The sequence below is a fragment of the Haliotis rubra genome, unplaced genomic scaffold (assembly GCF_003918875.1).
Source record: "Haliotis rubra isolate DU_JTF1 unplaced genomic scaffold, ASM391887v1 Scf455, whole genome shotgun sequence".
NCBI classification, from domain to species: Eukaryota; Metazoa; Mollusca; class Gastropoda; order Lepetellida; family Haliotidae; genus Haliotis; species Haliotis rubra.
Genome location: NW_025767141.1, coordinates 568,312 through 584,877, shown reverse-complemented (window position 1 = coordinate 584,877; position 16,566 = coordinate 568,312). Strand labels below are relative to the sequence as shown.

Genomic DNA, 16,566 nt, shown 5'->3' with positions numbered 1-16,566 from the left:
AATGGACGTGAAATTGACACGCAATTGACGAGACTGTTGGAGTACATTATTTTTGCTTTATCTGTATTATGATAAAGAGTATAGTCTATGTCTACTTACAGGGGATTTCTGAATTTAAATATCCAATACAAAAGAAATTCAAAATGGTAAACATGCTGTTATTCTTCTTAAATACCGAAAATACATCGAAGTGGTTATCATGAAGAGTGAGTGAGTGAGTATGGTTTTACGCCGCTTTTAGCAATATGCCAGCAATATCACGGCGGGGGACACCAGAAATGGGCTTCACACATTGTGCCCATGTGTGGAATCGAACCTGGGTCTTCAGCGTAACGAGCGAACGCTTTAACCACTAGGCTACCCCACCGCCCCTTATCATGAAGAATAACCCATATTCGAAAAATACCAGAATCTGGCATGACCAAACACTGTAATGGATGCTAACAAATATATCATCACCATAATCAATGAACAAAACTGTCATTAACTCAGTTTTCTCAATCTGGTTTACTAATGATGTTCCAAAAATCAATGATTAATCATAGCTGATTGTTCACAAGGCATAACTAAATCAATATGTATTATTGGTAATCAACTATTTAGAAAAATGCTTTGTCACTACTATTCATGAAGTCTACACATGGTTAAACATAGACATACTACCTATCAGTTACATTTTAATAAAACAGAAAATTAAAATAACAAAATCATAATTTAACATAATGAGTGGTTGTTTACTGGAATAGAGAACTGATCAAAACATTAAATGAATGTCTTGTCTGTTTCTCAATCCCTGAAGCATTGTATTTTCCCTTCCTCCATGCCCTTTCTGCAATATGGCAAGTCTAGGATTTCCACAGTCTTGCACTGGGGCTCCTTTTCAATTTAAATGACGTAATTTGCCTCTGTCCAAATTATATATATTTTCAGAGACAAAGCATTCGTCTAACAAAGTCCTAGCCCTTTCTGCCTAAGTTCAATTTTACAATGCAGTCTCCTTTTCAATCTAAATGAAGTTTCAGAGTTATATATTTTCAGAGACAAAGCATTCGTCTAACAAAGTCCTAGCACTAAGCAGTACTTGATTCGTCTCATCCCTGAATCTGTGAACAAGAGCCTCTAACCCTCATTACTCTAATAATATATTTATTCAAGGGATCAAAAACCCCCTGAGAAGAACTTACGCCTACGTCTTAGAGGAGTCACCATTGTGATGCCAATTACTCATATTTACTTTCTGTCAATGTTTAGACGTAAACTGAAAGTGAAACGTGGCACTTTGTCAGGTACGCCTATTTCCCCTGGGCTTTGACAAACTAATTACCTGTCCAGCATGGCTGTGGAACTTGTGATGCCATCTTACTGTACGTCTTCAGGTATTTGCTGAACAGCCTCAGACTTAAACTTGAAAATCTTAATAGATACACTCATTGGATCTTGGAGCACCTAAGAATTACAAATTTTGATAACCAAAAACTATGAGTTGCCCTCTGGGCTACATACTTCAGTGTCTATTAGCTGAAAAATGTGTTTTAGTATTATTTTCAATATATTTTAGTCTTAGTCTTAGTTCATGGACTAGTGTTGTGTGATCTTACCAGAAGAAATCTGACCACGCCTCCGTGTGTAGTGGTTAGAGCGTCCGCCCGGAGAGCGGAAGGTCGCGGGTTCGATCCCTGACCGCGTCATGCCATAAGGTGTTAAAATATGGTACTTGTTGGTCCCTGCCTGGCGCTCGGCATTAATGGGTACATCAAGGACTGGTCGACTCGGAGTCAGTATACTGTGTCTGAGTGGGGTATTCATGCTTCACTGCGGCATGGTATCTCAGTGAGCTAGCACTATAAAACCAGCTTAAGTCTGGGCCCGTACAAGCAGCCGCACATACACATACACACGCATGCACGTTGTCATATGAGCGAAATATTCTCAAGCACGACGTTAAACCCAATTTCACCTCACCTCACCTCGAACTAAATGTCGCTAAAGTCACACACTGGAATTACATCATACAGAAGATGAGTGAGATACCAGATTAGTTTCATCTCGAGATGAATACCCATCTTCATGATGTATTCCTTAAAACCATAACACACCATTAACATCAATAGTTTTTTGTAATATTGAGTGCAACACACTACGAAATAATGGCCCCCAAAAGTTAAAGTAAAATGAACTATATATTTGTTTTTTTCATTAAATACACCTAAAGGAAAAAAACCCTAACTTGTTGATGTCAGGGAATGAATTCAGAGATCCATCGGGAAGTGTTATACTGTAACTCCTCTTGGGTACATTACTGTAACTGTCATGTATTGAAATGCAAAATACTTCAGTCCCAAAATACAGCTTTATATGCATTCTGTCCCACCATCCTATAACCCTATCTGAAAACTGCCAGACTTGTACACAATCCGGTGATTGGTCTCAGACTGTCATCACAAAATCATCACTTGCTTGATAACGGTGTTGGTACCTACACCGAAACATCGCACTCATTGCAATAAAGAAGTTGACCATCCATAGAACTTGGTTTTCCTTCATCTTTACAACTTCTAAATGCCTCTCAAAGAAGGATCACAATATCTGTTTATTAATGAAATGTTTTTTTCATGATGTTGTCTATTATTATTCATAATGTTGATTAGGTAAGGATATGCCATTCATGAGTATAAATGATACCTATGCTGCTGTATCCTCTGTTAGTTGAGATGAATGGTTAGAGTTGTAGTATTATTTCTATTTTGAGTTGCCTCTGATGATGTTTCAGATGTTCAGGACAATGCGGGGCGGTGGGGTAGTCTAGTGGTTAAAGCGTTGGCTCGTCACGACGAAGACCCGGGTTCGAATCCCCACATGGGTACAATGTGTGAAGCCCATTTCTGGTGTCCCCCGCCGTGATGTTGCTGGAATATTGCTAAAAGCGGCGTAAAGCCAAACTCAGTCAGTCAGTCAGGACAATGCTAGAATTTGGCCAGACCGGTTTACATATTTGTTTTTCGGATTCATCTTCCCTTTCTGTAGCCATGTGGAAAAGAAGGTAAATCTTTCAGAAGAAATAATTGCTTCTTGCAAATTTTTTATCTCAGCAAAGTGAGTGAGTGAGTGAGTGAGTGAGTGAGTGAGTGAGTGAGTGAGTGAGTGAGTGAGTGAGTGAGTGAGTGAGTGAGTTTTAAGCCGATTTAAGCAATATTACAGCAATATCATGGTGGGGACAAAAGAAATGGGCTTCACACATTGTAGCCATGTAGGGAATTGCACCCCATTACGAGCGAACACTTTAACCACTAGGCTACCCCAAGACCCTTTTATCTCAAAGAAGCATGATTACATAAATACTTGGTCATGACTGTCTTGTGAGGTCCTATATCACTACAGCCCGTACAGTTTGGGCCAGACAAACCAGTGATTGATATCACAAGCAGCATCTCAGCCTATCTGGGGAAACCCGAGTCACTGAAACTCACCACACGACATATTCCAACCCAGAAACCCCACAGGCAATTACAATCTCTGGCCTGACAAGAAAACGATACGACATTGCTCAATTTCCCACTCTGTCTGAGATCAACCAACCGAGAGAATTGCTCAATACAACAGCAGTATTACGTCAGTGTATATCACTGTAGATAGACATCACCAACTGCTGTATATACCTGTGTCAGTGTCTGAATGAGTCCACTGAAGCATGGGTCTCATCCAACTCCACCCAACATGACCATTGTTCCCAAGGCAAATTAGGCCATCATATAAAGGTTGAAAAGACTCGTCATGTGCTTTATCCGACTTCAAACCAAGTCCTAGTTAGGTCTGAGCCGTGTTGTGGAGCAGGTACATACATACTCAGTACACAAAGGAAGGTGTACTAAAGGATGAGATGAGATGACAATACTGTTTTCTTCACATACCAAAAATTCCTTGCTGTTTTATGACAGCTAATTTATATACACACACAAGTTTAGTCTGTCCAGCTTAGTGGGCTGGAAGAACACAAAGAAAATCCAAGTGTGGTCTAAATATGCGATATATACAGTGAAGACGACTAGCTGGGTTTTGAGGTCAGAGTTACAAACAGTTCTTTTCTAAGGCACTGACTGTCATTCAGTTGTCCATGAGATAGTTTCAAATTTGTTAATAATGGATGAGTACCTAGCCACTTGATTTAACTGTGAAGTTGTCATGGTGGTACTTGAGCTATAGTAAAATAACCCTGGTGTCATCAGACTTTAGATTGTCGTTCTCATCCTTTAAAGCCAGCCACTTTTGTTTTTGTTTACAAATATCTCCTTTTGCTAACAAACAAACAATGGAGTACAATTGAAAATATGGTTTATATCATCCAGAATTTTTGGAATATTACTTTTCACAAATACACATATTGTTTTCTATAAAGTTACAATTATAAGGTACTCCCTTGCAAAAAATTTAAAATAGCTGCTAATTTATATACCTCATCGAAAAAGTGAGCCTGAACAAAGGATCTCATTAGCAAACACAGGATCCCTATATTCACAATAAAGCTGTTTGTCTCCTATTGTTTTTCTATATGAGACTCTAGCACATGGCACCAAACAAGAAAGTACAACGTTAACACATGTTTTTGTACTTAGCCATTACAAAAGATGATTACACTGATTATATGGTGTGAATCTGAAATATGAAAGATACTTATGCTTGCACTTTCTAAACTCCATGTTCATACAATTCATTCACAACACCAACCAGTTCCTGATGACAATGATCTGGGTCAACCATACATGCAGGGGGCTGTCAGTGAGCTGCAGGTGTAAGCTGAGGTAAGTAGAGACCTCTTCCACAAGCACTGATTTCAAGCGAAGAGGTTGCATGTCTACATGTCATCAGCAAATAATGTGTGAAAGCCCTGTCAAATGATGCTTTTTGTTAATGATTTGACCTGTAATAGGTCCTATTTGAAGACACAAAAAGGACATAAGAGAATCTGACACCTGATCAGAGTTGACTGAATTTTTATGAAAGGAGCTTGACATGCTCAGTCTGATGTTTTCATCAGGCCAGATCCATTTCAATATTCCTTTTTTGCCAATCTGCATACCACTTTTCTGCCATTTTTAAAACTAAATCAAAGGGACATGGCACTCTTTGCACAACAAAGAGAAAATGACCAGTCTTCCTATATGTGAGCGAAGCGAGCAAAGGTTAGCAACGTACTTCCCTCGCTTCGGTTTCCAAAATATTTTTAATAGCCAAATAAAATATCGCCACCATCAAAGGTAGACTCTCATTTCCTCACAGGTTTGTGCTCTCTGATTTCCAAGCTCATATTTAATAACTTCTCACGTAAAATATATTTGTTTCAACATTTTAAGTGCCACTCGTGGTACATCAAATCGTTTCTTGCCTCCATCACCCCTGCCAGCTTCCGGTTCAGCTGAGTCGAGGAACAGGGGGAGTTAAATCTAAATATACTTGTTGAATCACATGTCCGCCATATGGAATACTTGTGGAGTTACCTCCCTTGCTTCATTTACCCACAAAGCCCGACGCGCTTTTTTGTAGAATAAATGTTATGAAAAGTCTAACAATAACGACAGCAGATAAGAAAAGTAATCTCCATCAATTTAATGGTGAAATTAGGCAATATGATATTAATTTTTTTTATTAATATCTTTTTTAATTTTTGAATATTCTTGTTCCTTCACTTCGTGGAACCGGAAGCCAGCAGGGGTAATGGAGGCGAAGAATGATTTGACATGCCACGAGTGGCGCTTAACATGTTGAATTAATTATATTGTATAAATACATGAGTAATTACTAATTATGAGGTTGGAAATCTGAGAGCACAATCGTGTTAGGAAATGGGTGTCTACCTTTGATGGTGGCAATATTTTTTTTATTAAAAATATTTTTCAAACCGAAGCGAGGGAAGCACGTTGCCAACCTTTGCTCGCTTTGCTCGCATATAGAAAGACTGGTAATTTTTCTCTCTGTTGTGCAGCCCTATTTGCGCTACAGTTTTCCTGTGATCCATCATGTAATGATCACAAGAGATTTCGTCAAATTATTTGAAATACAGATTACCTTTTCCCAAACAAGACTGTATCACTCTGAGACTAACAAAACGTACTTCAGATGTGATGGTTTTATTGAGTATCTGATGCCAACAAGTTACCTTGGAACTAGACTAATAACTAGGCTCTGAAATGAACATATTTTACTGAAAAAAGTTCATAGTAAAAAAAATAAATATATAATGAAAAGGAGCCCTGAGACTTTCTTTATTTTCAGAAGCTGAGGAAATCTAGACTTGCCACATTTTCTAGACTTGTGTGGGCTTTCTTGGATATGTTTGCTTCAGGGTCTGTACGAGAGACTACCTTGGAACCTACAGCGTACTAGAAACTAATAAGTAAGATGACATTGTATCACATCTTTGATGACCATACACCACACTAACGACACTGGCCTAACAAATGTATCATTAGACAGCACAGAGGTTTACGTTACAGGCTGTCTTGACCCTGCAGGTACTTGCTGATCCACAATGTGACTGGAGAACAACCTACTTTAAAACCACTATATTCCATGAGTTGTTACACCCACATTTACTGTAAAGCCTAGTTCCTGGATTTCCCAGGACCAACATTACAAAACCCTTGAAGGTCTTTCAGCACATTTCAGCCATATTGTCATTGCCCAAAATACTTTTTCTATGAAACATTTTCATGACAATTATCTAATCGTGCTTCTGCCATCAGAGCCAGGCATGTAGCAACCCAGATAGCAAAGGTGTGTTGGGCCAATGTTGGTATATGGTTGGTTGGTTGGCCAACAGTTTGACAACATTGGCCCAACGTTATCTTAATGACTTAAAAGTAACGGTGGCTTTTGACATGTTGGTCCAACAGTAGGCCAACATTTGAAAAACTCTGCCTATTTTCCTGATCTTACATCTATTTCACAAAGTTGGGCCACCGTTGGCCCAACATTGTGAATAAAAGAGTGAGCACACGGCCATTTTTAGCCATGTTTTCTTATAAAGATTTTGATGAAAGTTGAAATAATTACACAGACAAAAAGAAAGAATCCATTTCCCTGTCTTTCAACTATGATGCAGTGAAATTTACAGCGTTGTTTTCGCCAAATTGAGTACCAAACTTGTCATCATTGATAGCTTTACCTGATATTCAAAGAGCAGACGACACTACATTTCTGGAGGCCTTCAACTGGTAAATATGCATTGTTATTTCTGTGATACTGAATTGCGAATATATTGTGAAATAATTTGTTTGAATCATCATTTAGGCTAAAGAAACTGACACATATTTTATTAAAAGGCAATTGATTGAGTAGATAAAAGATTTAATTGACACTTTTCTTTAGGTAGCCTGTTTTAACCACTTTGATAATCTTATTTCACTTTAAATTATTTAAATTTATTGTGTTTACTTTATTAACATTATGTGTTTGTCAGTTACACTCCTGTTTCCACATACAATTCTCTCTATCATTCATCTTTACAACCAATAATTGCTAAACATCATCATATCAGATATATGTGTCACAGTTATATTTGTTACACGCCATATCCAAATAAAACATTGTTTGAACAGCATTCTAGAAGTTGGGGAGTCAATAATGAAACATACAACTCTATGGATGACAACTTCTTGTTTATTGTATAGAGCGACGTTCGATTCTTCTTACACCGTTATCAAGCTAAAAGTGACTACAACCAAATGATGAGAAGTATATATACATGTACATAGTATGTTTTGTCAAATAAACATAATTGGGAGCAGCCAGTTGGGGACTAAGAACAACAAATAGATCTAGTGATGAAACCAATTAACAAGGAAGGGAGGGGGGGGTGGGGTATTAGGTTGTTACAACCTGATAGGGTGATTTGATAGAGTCTATAGTTTGATTAGTTCTTCATATCCCAATGGTATGTAGTATCCTTGGTCTCTATTGATCAAAGGTTTGTGGTGGTGGCTGATTTTGATGACTTCCAAAAGTTTTCTTTTGTGAAGTCCTGATTCTTGGTGGATAAGATTTTGAATTTGTCAAACCTGACCCTAAAACTCTTTTCATCTCAACCTCTGATCAAGAACATGCTCCAGCAGCCATGACCTAGAACATGAGCGGAACCACCTACAACATGTCTTCACAAGCCTCAACCAGTAACCCACCAACTCATAGTCTGTTTGATTTCATTTGAGACCAATGAATTGCTCACTAACACAAAATCTAATAATTGCAACAAAACCAAATTTTGCAGTCACATGAAAACGACAGACCAATGAAGAACTAATCAAACTATAGACTCTATCAAAGCACCCTATCAGCTTGTTGTTACAACTGAATCCCCCCTTGTTTATTGGCTTCATCACCATTCCATTTGTTGTTCTTAGTCCCCATCTGGCCTCTCCCAATAATGTACCAGTTGTTATTCAATTACATGTTGTTGTTAATGTCAATCTGCTGATTGTCAAAACATACCACGTACATACTTCTCATCATTTGGTTTTAGCTTGATAACAGTATAAGAATCTACATCCGATCGTCACTCTGTGAAATAAACAAGAAGTTTTCAATCATTAAGTTGTATGTCTCAAATCAAACATAAGGACAAATACCATGTCCTTTTACGATAGATCTCATGTCTAAAATTATGATATGTGACAGTTTCATGAAATTTTGGGGTTGTTTTTTTCAGAAGCAGTTCGACAAACGTGTCAGCAGCGACAGCCAAAAAGACCTAAGACAAGAATATTTTCAAGAAATACAATTAGGTTCAAATAACAATGAAAAAAAGAATTAAATAGTTCACTTGATTAACTTGTTGTGTTGTTTATATATGTTTCTGATTGCAGAGGTCAGGAAAGAGCTGAATGTTGAAATAAGTTGTGCCAACATAAGGAAATATGGGCCATGGTTGTACAAAGGTCAAGAAAGAGCTAAATGTTGTAACATGGAGGTGCCAACGTAAGGCCAACAAAATCACATCGTTAGGCCAACTATGGGCCATGGTTTTGTTTGAATTTTCATTCGTTGGCCCAACAATGAGCCAACATGATGGGCCACTGTGGAGCCGATGAGCATATCCAAGTGGGTCCATCGTCAGTTTGACAACCATGGCCAACCAAACCGGTGATTATGGGCCAACTATGGGCCAACATATCAATGCTATCTGGGAAGCTATTTTTCCCATGTAAGTCCGATAGGTTGCAAAGCTTTAGATTTATAGTATTTGAGGTATTTTAGGGCAGATTTAGATTTTTTCATTTTAGCAAAAATCATGTGTAAGCCCGGGATTATTTTTATAATAGTAGCTACACCAATTTACACTTGTCAGAGCTATACACATGTGGTCTAAACTCCCAATTGTCAGACTTACATTTTTGTGGAAGATATGGTGGTTCAAGTAGGTTAGATCTCTGACTATCCTGGATGGGAATCAACCACAAAAAGTTCTAGAATATGTACTTTACAAATGGTTGTGGTGGTGTATCTGACCTCTTTCTGAAAGGAATTGTGTATTGAGGCTAAGTTTTGACCATAGGAGCTGTGCCAAATATAGCATGTGTTAAATCATCTATTGGTGGCAATGTTTAGCAAGTAATGTAAGTAACAATGTAGCCTTGCTCCAAAGCTGTACTGAATGCTGAGCCCATGGATGTACAGTAATTCTATCCTTCGACTGACTGACTGACTGAGTTTGGTTTTACGCCGCTTTTAGCAATATTCCAGCAACATCATGGCGGGGACATCAGAACCGGGCTTCACACATTGTACCCATGTGGGGATTCGAACCCGGGTTTTCGGCGTGACGAGCCAACGCTTTAACCACTAGGCTACCCCACTGCCCCTATATCCTTCGAAGAGGCAAGTCTAGATATTAACAGGTAAGATGGAGCCAGATCAAGGTAACACTTGTAAGCAGTCAGAAGAATTTTGAAGCCTATGCAAGGAGCTACATGGAACCAATGGAGGTCTTTCAGTAACGGCATTACAGTCAAACCCCATTGTGTTGAACTCGTCTGGACCAAGGGAAAAGTTCGACTTATCCGAGTGTTCAACACATCTGTCATCGTAGAAATGATGACAGTTATAAGGAAATTGGCAGGGACCGAGAGATGAGTTCGACACAACCGAGAATTCATCTCAACTGAGTTCGAGACACTCGGGTTCGACTGTACAATAGATTGTAGGGCTTTGTTTCACTGAGTGATCTTAGCACTGAGATCATAACTCCCATAATTTAACATAGCCTTATGACTGTTACAGCCTTAACATCACAGTGTGGAACAGGACCCTGGGCTTCTATTCTAACCTCATGGATGGTTGCCTGCATAATTTTTTCAAAAGTAATTTAGAGACTACATCTCCCTACATACCTCCTCACTACAAGGAAGTGGCGAGATTTATGGTCACCTCCCAGGTGGTACATTTTCTGAGAACCTTGCTGATTAGTCAGTTTCAGAAGCAGCCAGTGATAATCACTTGATGTGGCTGATGATTATACTGGGGGCATTATTTGTATCTGTCTTCCCACTGGGCCAATCTGTCTCTACTAACACTGACTCTCTGATATCAAACTATTAAATTTACTTTGGATATTCAATAGAAAGGAGACCAGATATGTGTTGTATGTGTGTAGTGTGTGATGCGTGGTGTGTAGCATGTGGTGTGTAACGTGTGGTGTGTGTTGTATCATGTGAGATGGGTTCTGTTTGTGGTGTCCGATGTTCAGTGTGTTACATTGTGACTGTTTGATGTGAGTAAAATAGTCTAGTAATACATAACAGAAAGGACCCTAGAGACTATTCATTTTCAAAGTACCGGTACTCAAGACTTGTGAAGGAGTTTGGGGATACTTCTATTTCAGGGACTGACTTCTGGGCCACACTCATCATCATGGAACCATAAAACAAACACAATATAAGAACTTGTCTAATGGAACCAAGTTCAAGATGAAAAATAACACTGAAATTCAGATTCCAAATTCCTGTTGTATACCTCCTTTATTCAAAGTGTGGAATTTACCTAGTTACTACTGCAAGTCACTTAAAGGATACCTTGTAATAAGTGACAAGGTAAAGCTCCACTGAAAGTGTATGTCAGCTATATCACAGTGTGTAAGTTCTGTGTGAAAAAATAGCCTAAAGTTGTGTCGGTCTGGGACATTTACCACAACGGTATATAAAAACCAATGAGAGTAGGCATGGAGCTGACAAACCTTAAACAAAATCAGGACCACCTGTGATTCGAACCATGCTTACTGGAATGCCATTCTGCAGAGTAAATGACGCATCGCTATATATAAGCATAGAGCATAGCTGTTAAGACATTCCTACTGTAACTGTGGCTTGTAAACTTGAGTTGCTTCTCCGCCCAGTTTTTTCACGTTTCCCTCAGATCAAACAATGAAGGACCAAGCCAGTGCACATGCATGGCAATTAAGGAGTGTAGATTAATCTTGGAATCTCCATGAAATATTCACATTGAATAGATTGCCAGGAACTTCACATGCAAGCTAGGCATCAGAATTACTTACAGAGAGTTGCAAGTAGACAGGCAATGAATTATTCATGTAACTGTGGTTGAGATTCAGGTCAGTTTCTCGCTTACTGCAAGGTGTTATATGGGACGAAGTTTGACTCATAAAGAGTCAAGTGGCACTTCTATCACCATGTTTGGGTGTAAATGGTAGTTGAAGACATGCAATCAATAATTTATGTTTTTCAATGTCATAAAGATGCATAATGCCGTTTGGAGGAGGTCACCATCCACGTATTGCCTTGTCGCTTGTCCTCTTTTACAAAGCACTGACATAATCAATTCCTTTAATGAGTTCAATATCAACACATTCAGTCATAGACTTTTAAAATCAAAATATGCTGCTGTTTATCAGTTCATATATTCCATACACAAATAAAGGAAATATTTGAAACTTTTAATGTAAAATAATTAAAAGTGAGTTCTATTAAAAAGGATCAACCTCATTTACACTTCTTTTCAAATGCAATCCAACTCTACCAAACTTCAATTGTGCTTTTATCAAATTTATGTAAACAATACATCAGGTTAATATATTCAAACTTATATTGAAGCAACCTAAATCCAAAATCAATTCCAAATAATTAATCATGTAAAATACCACTTGGTTTATTTGATACAGAGTTATTATTTGTGTTTCCATGAATTATAAACACAATGTAAAAGATCTATCATGAAATGCACTAATGGTGACAAGATGCTAAGAGTTGTCTCCCTTGTCATCATATTTCCCATATAAACAAGAAGAAAGACTAAGTAACCTGGAGGAGGGAATTTTCAGAGGTTTATGCTACTTTAATTGAGGGACATCGCAGAAGGTCATCACACACTAAACACAGTTGCATAATTCGACCTTGAGATACCAGCATAATAACCGAGATCATTGACCACAAGGCCAACCTGCATATCCTGGATGAGAAATAGAATCTCACCCGAGTGTCTTTTGATATCAAATATATCACCACGAGTTGATAAAAGTTAAAACTATCTGAGACTTGTCGAGGATATTTTTACTTTTATCAACAAGTGTTGATATATTTCATTATTTGATATCAAAAGACACTCTTCAGTAGTTTTCAATGACAAATATATATCTCTGAACACGGTACTGCCATTAGACTTGCAGTTCGGCGATGTCAAAGCATTGTGATGTCATCAAGTTCATGACATCATAGCATTGTCAGGGCATTGTACAAAATCTACTGTCAAAACGATATCTCCTGTGGAACACAGTTTTGGAGGATAACCTGGTTTACAGGCATCAGAATGACAAACTTGGGGGGTGACAAGCTTATCTCATCATTAAATGCCAAAGAGATATTTCATTGCCAATAGTATGGTATACTGACATAAGTCAAAAGGCACACATGCTAAATTTAATCATTTGTGGCAAAGCCAGATCCTAGAGATTTATGTGTGGATGTATAATGGGTTCCAGCCTCTGGACAATTGGTTACTCCTTAACTATATTTCATATAGTTTTGTTTTGGAACCAATTTTACAAGAGAATTTTCACTTCTCTAATATTCCATTCAGATCTATTCCTGTCCTGATTAAATTCTCTGGGTAACTGATTATTGCTTACGACTGGACACTACTTATGAAACGTACAACACTGATACATAATGCTTACATACAAGAAAATCCAACCATAGAAAAGCAGTGAAACATCAACTGACTCAAGTTATATCTATGTGTTATATCTGCCTGACATACTACAATACAACACATTTAGGCTGACTTCAGTCATCCATACAACACATTTAGGCTGACTTCAGTCATCCATACAACACATTTAGGCTGACTTCAGTCATCCATACAACACATTTAGGCTGACTTCAGTCATCCATACAACACATTTCAGGCTGACTTCAGTCATCCATACAACACATTTAGGCTGACTTCAGTCATCCATATACCGGTAACACATGGAAACGGTATGCTTCAGCAAAAATGGAAAGAATATGGATGGAACGGACAAAGTGACTCACCTCCACCGCTTCCTCTTTGCCCTTCTTCTTCTTCTTGGACTTGGGTGTGGACAGGTCAGAGTCTTCCTTCTTATCATCAGGCTGCAGGAAACTAGACTCCCTGGATGTGGAGTCCTTATCCTACAACAGACACATATAGAATCATTGATTAGCAGAGAAATAGTTAAAATGGTCCATGGAAATAGTTAACATTCTGCAACTAAAGCAGATTTACTATTTATTTTCTCACAACTAAACTCACCAACACCAAAACAATAGATCACATTGATCAAACTATTTTTTAAAACTTATGGTTAGCTTTTTTTACAGAAATATAATAAATGAAAAAACAACAACCTACGTCTCTACATCATGTTGTTTCAAACAACATTGATTCTTTGTTGTTCACCAGTGTGTTTGGGAATATTCAAGCTATATCACAGTGGTCTTGTCTGGACAAGACAAACCACTGATTGACATTTTAAGAATCCATTAAGCTGTGTCTTATGACATTCATAGTTTCCTCGGCAAACTCTCTTAACTGGTGAGTGAGTGAGTTTAGTTTTACGCAGCACTCAGCAATATCCAGCGATAGCGGTGGTCTGTAAATAATCGAGTCTGGACCAGACAATCCAGTGATCAACAGCATGAGTATCAATCTACACAACTGGGATACGATGACATGTGTCAACCAAGTCAGCGAGGCTGACCACCAAATCCCGTTAAGTTGCCTCTTACGACAAGCATGGGTTACTGAAGATCAATTCTAACCCGGATCCTCATGGGTCAGTTCATGGAGGAAGGTCACTTTATTCTCTTAACTGGAATCCCATGGAGGTTATGATATACTGACAGCTTACCTTTGGATGAGACCTGTCCACACCAAAGAACTTGAGGACAGACTGGTCGTAGGTCTCCAGTTCCGTGTTCACCTGTTCTGGGTAGGACTTGACAATGTCTGTCTGCTGGTTGTGGAATATCTCATACCTGAATTTATGTATACATCAATATATTACTTACATCAGTTTCACAATCCACTTATTGGGGTATATCTATATGTTGTTTTATAAAATATTTAACTTATTTAACTAAGAATATATAACATTCTTTGCTTGCCCCAAACTATCCAAAATGGCATAATTTTAATCTAACTGCATGTATTAGAGTATATATGGAGCTTTATACACAAACATCAGATAGTTTATTTCTACTGTGGGAATGACAAGGTAGTGGTGATCATGTTGTGTGTGTAGACCATCACAGACCTGTGAAGATCTGGGTATATTCCAGCTATATGGCGGCAGTCTGTAAATAATCGAGTCTGGACCAGACAATCCAGTGATCAACGGCATGAGCATCGATCTACACAATTGGGCACTGATGACATGTGTCTACCAAGTCACCGAGCCTGACCATCCGATCCCGTTAGTCACCTCTTATGACAAGCATTGGTTACTGAAGATCAATTCTAACGCGGATCTTCTTCAGTGATATGGCACTATTATGACATGGACACCAAGATACACTTACGAGAGCCTGATTCTCTCCAGCATCTCCAAGGACTTTGCCAGGCTGGCTCTGAGCGAGTCCTCCGACGAGTCTTGACGCATTCTGTCCATCACAATGTCCAGGTTGGCTTCCCGCTCCTGCAAGAGTTGTTTGGTCACTGAGTATTCTTTTCCCCAAAATAATTTTGTAAAGGTTTGTTGTTTTCTTTAGTAAAAATCAACCACCCATCAATCTGGACATAAGAAAATATTTCCCTTCTGTCAATGAAAACAAACAGATACAAATTACAGGACATATCTGTTACATAGATCCTCATTTCCAGTGAAGGGGCGGTGGGTTAGCCCAGTGGTTAAAGCGTTCACTCGTCAAGCCGAAGACCCGGGTTTGATTCCCTACATGAGAACAATGTGTGAAGCCCATTCCTGGTATCACCCGCTTTGATATTGCTGGAATATTGCTAAAAGTGGCGTAAAACTAAACTCACTCATTCACTATTTCCACTGTATGATATTTAAATATGTAGCTGTCATTAAAGTCAGGAATATTCCAGCCAAATAATGGAGCCCTGGCCATATGAACAAATGGTTGATGTTATGAGCAACATCCCAAAACATCAAGACGTGATGATATGTAATCACCCAGGTCATGTAGTCGGACCACTCAAACCATCATGTGGTGGTGTCAACTAGACATAGAGCATCTGGGTCTGTAATGAATGAGTCAACAATGTAATCACTGCGCTAACCTCCAACACTCATCACTTACATCACATAAAGTGTCTGGTGACCTGGTCAAGGATTAGTATTATGGGTATACTTAGAGTGGGGACATTTATTGCTGCAGTATGATGCTGCTGCTGCTGCCCACCGACCTGGTTATGGTTGTCGTGTTGATGGCGGCAAGCCTCCAGCTTCTCCTGTAGTGCCCTCTCCTGCTTGGCCAGTCCGATCTCATGGACATCCCACATGTGGGCTGCACCCTGGGCAAACTTGAACAGGGACTTGGTCTTCTCTTCTAACTTGATGTTGTGATTCTCCATGGCTTTCTGTCAGTACAATTCTAACTTTATGAGTAGGAGCTTACACAATGGAATGAAAACTCCAAAAATACTTCTTCCAATAATCATATCACCAATCTATTCACATTTCAAAGGAGATGTCATATACATTTGTCTGTCCTTGGTTGAGGTTTAACTCGTGACAATTACTTGTGACAACAATCTAAGTCATAAAAACTCAACTATAAGGGAGGAAAACAACATATGAATGAACAAGTGAAGAAAGTGCTTGATAACAGTGTTAGAACCTACACCAAAACATTGCTCCCACTCGTTCATAACTTCTCGTCCCTTTCCATAAGACTTGTACAACTCTCGTAGCCATTTTACAGAACTTGACCCTGTCTGAGCGTAGCGCAAAAGCGCAGAGAGAAAGAAATAGTCTAGTCACCGAACTATTTTCAAGGGCATCTAACTCTAGTTTACTTGGAAAACAAACATGGCATCCATGCCGAGGAAATTACCCCAAAGGGTATGTTTAACATGCAG

General features: G+C 38.7%; 1 protein-coding gene across 1 annotated transcript in view; it reads right to left on the bottom strand.

Annotated features, from left to right (window-relative positions):
• LOC124290011 (coiled-coil domain-containing protein 180-like) overlaps positions 1–16,566 on the bottom strand; it is a 66,612-nt gene that overhangs the window by 48,640 nt on the left and 1,406 nt on the right. Inside the window, exons 3-6 of the mRNA XM_046726689.1 lie at positions 15,892–16,065; positions 15,042–15,157; positions 14,372–14,498; positions 13,533–13,652 (exon numbers count right to left, since the gene is read on the bottom strand). Coding sequence (XP_046582645.1) covers positions 13,533–13,652; positions 14,372–14,498; positions 15,042–15,157; positions 15,892–16,065 — 537 coding nt within the window. The remainder of the gene's footprint in view (positions 1–13,532; positions 13,653–14,371; positions 14,499–15,041; positions 15,158–15,891; positions 16,066–16,566) is intronic.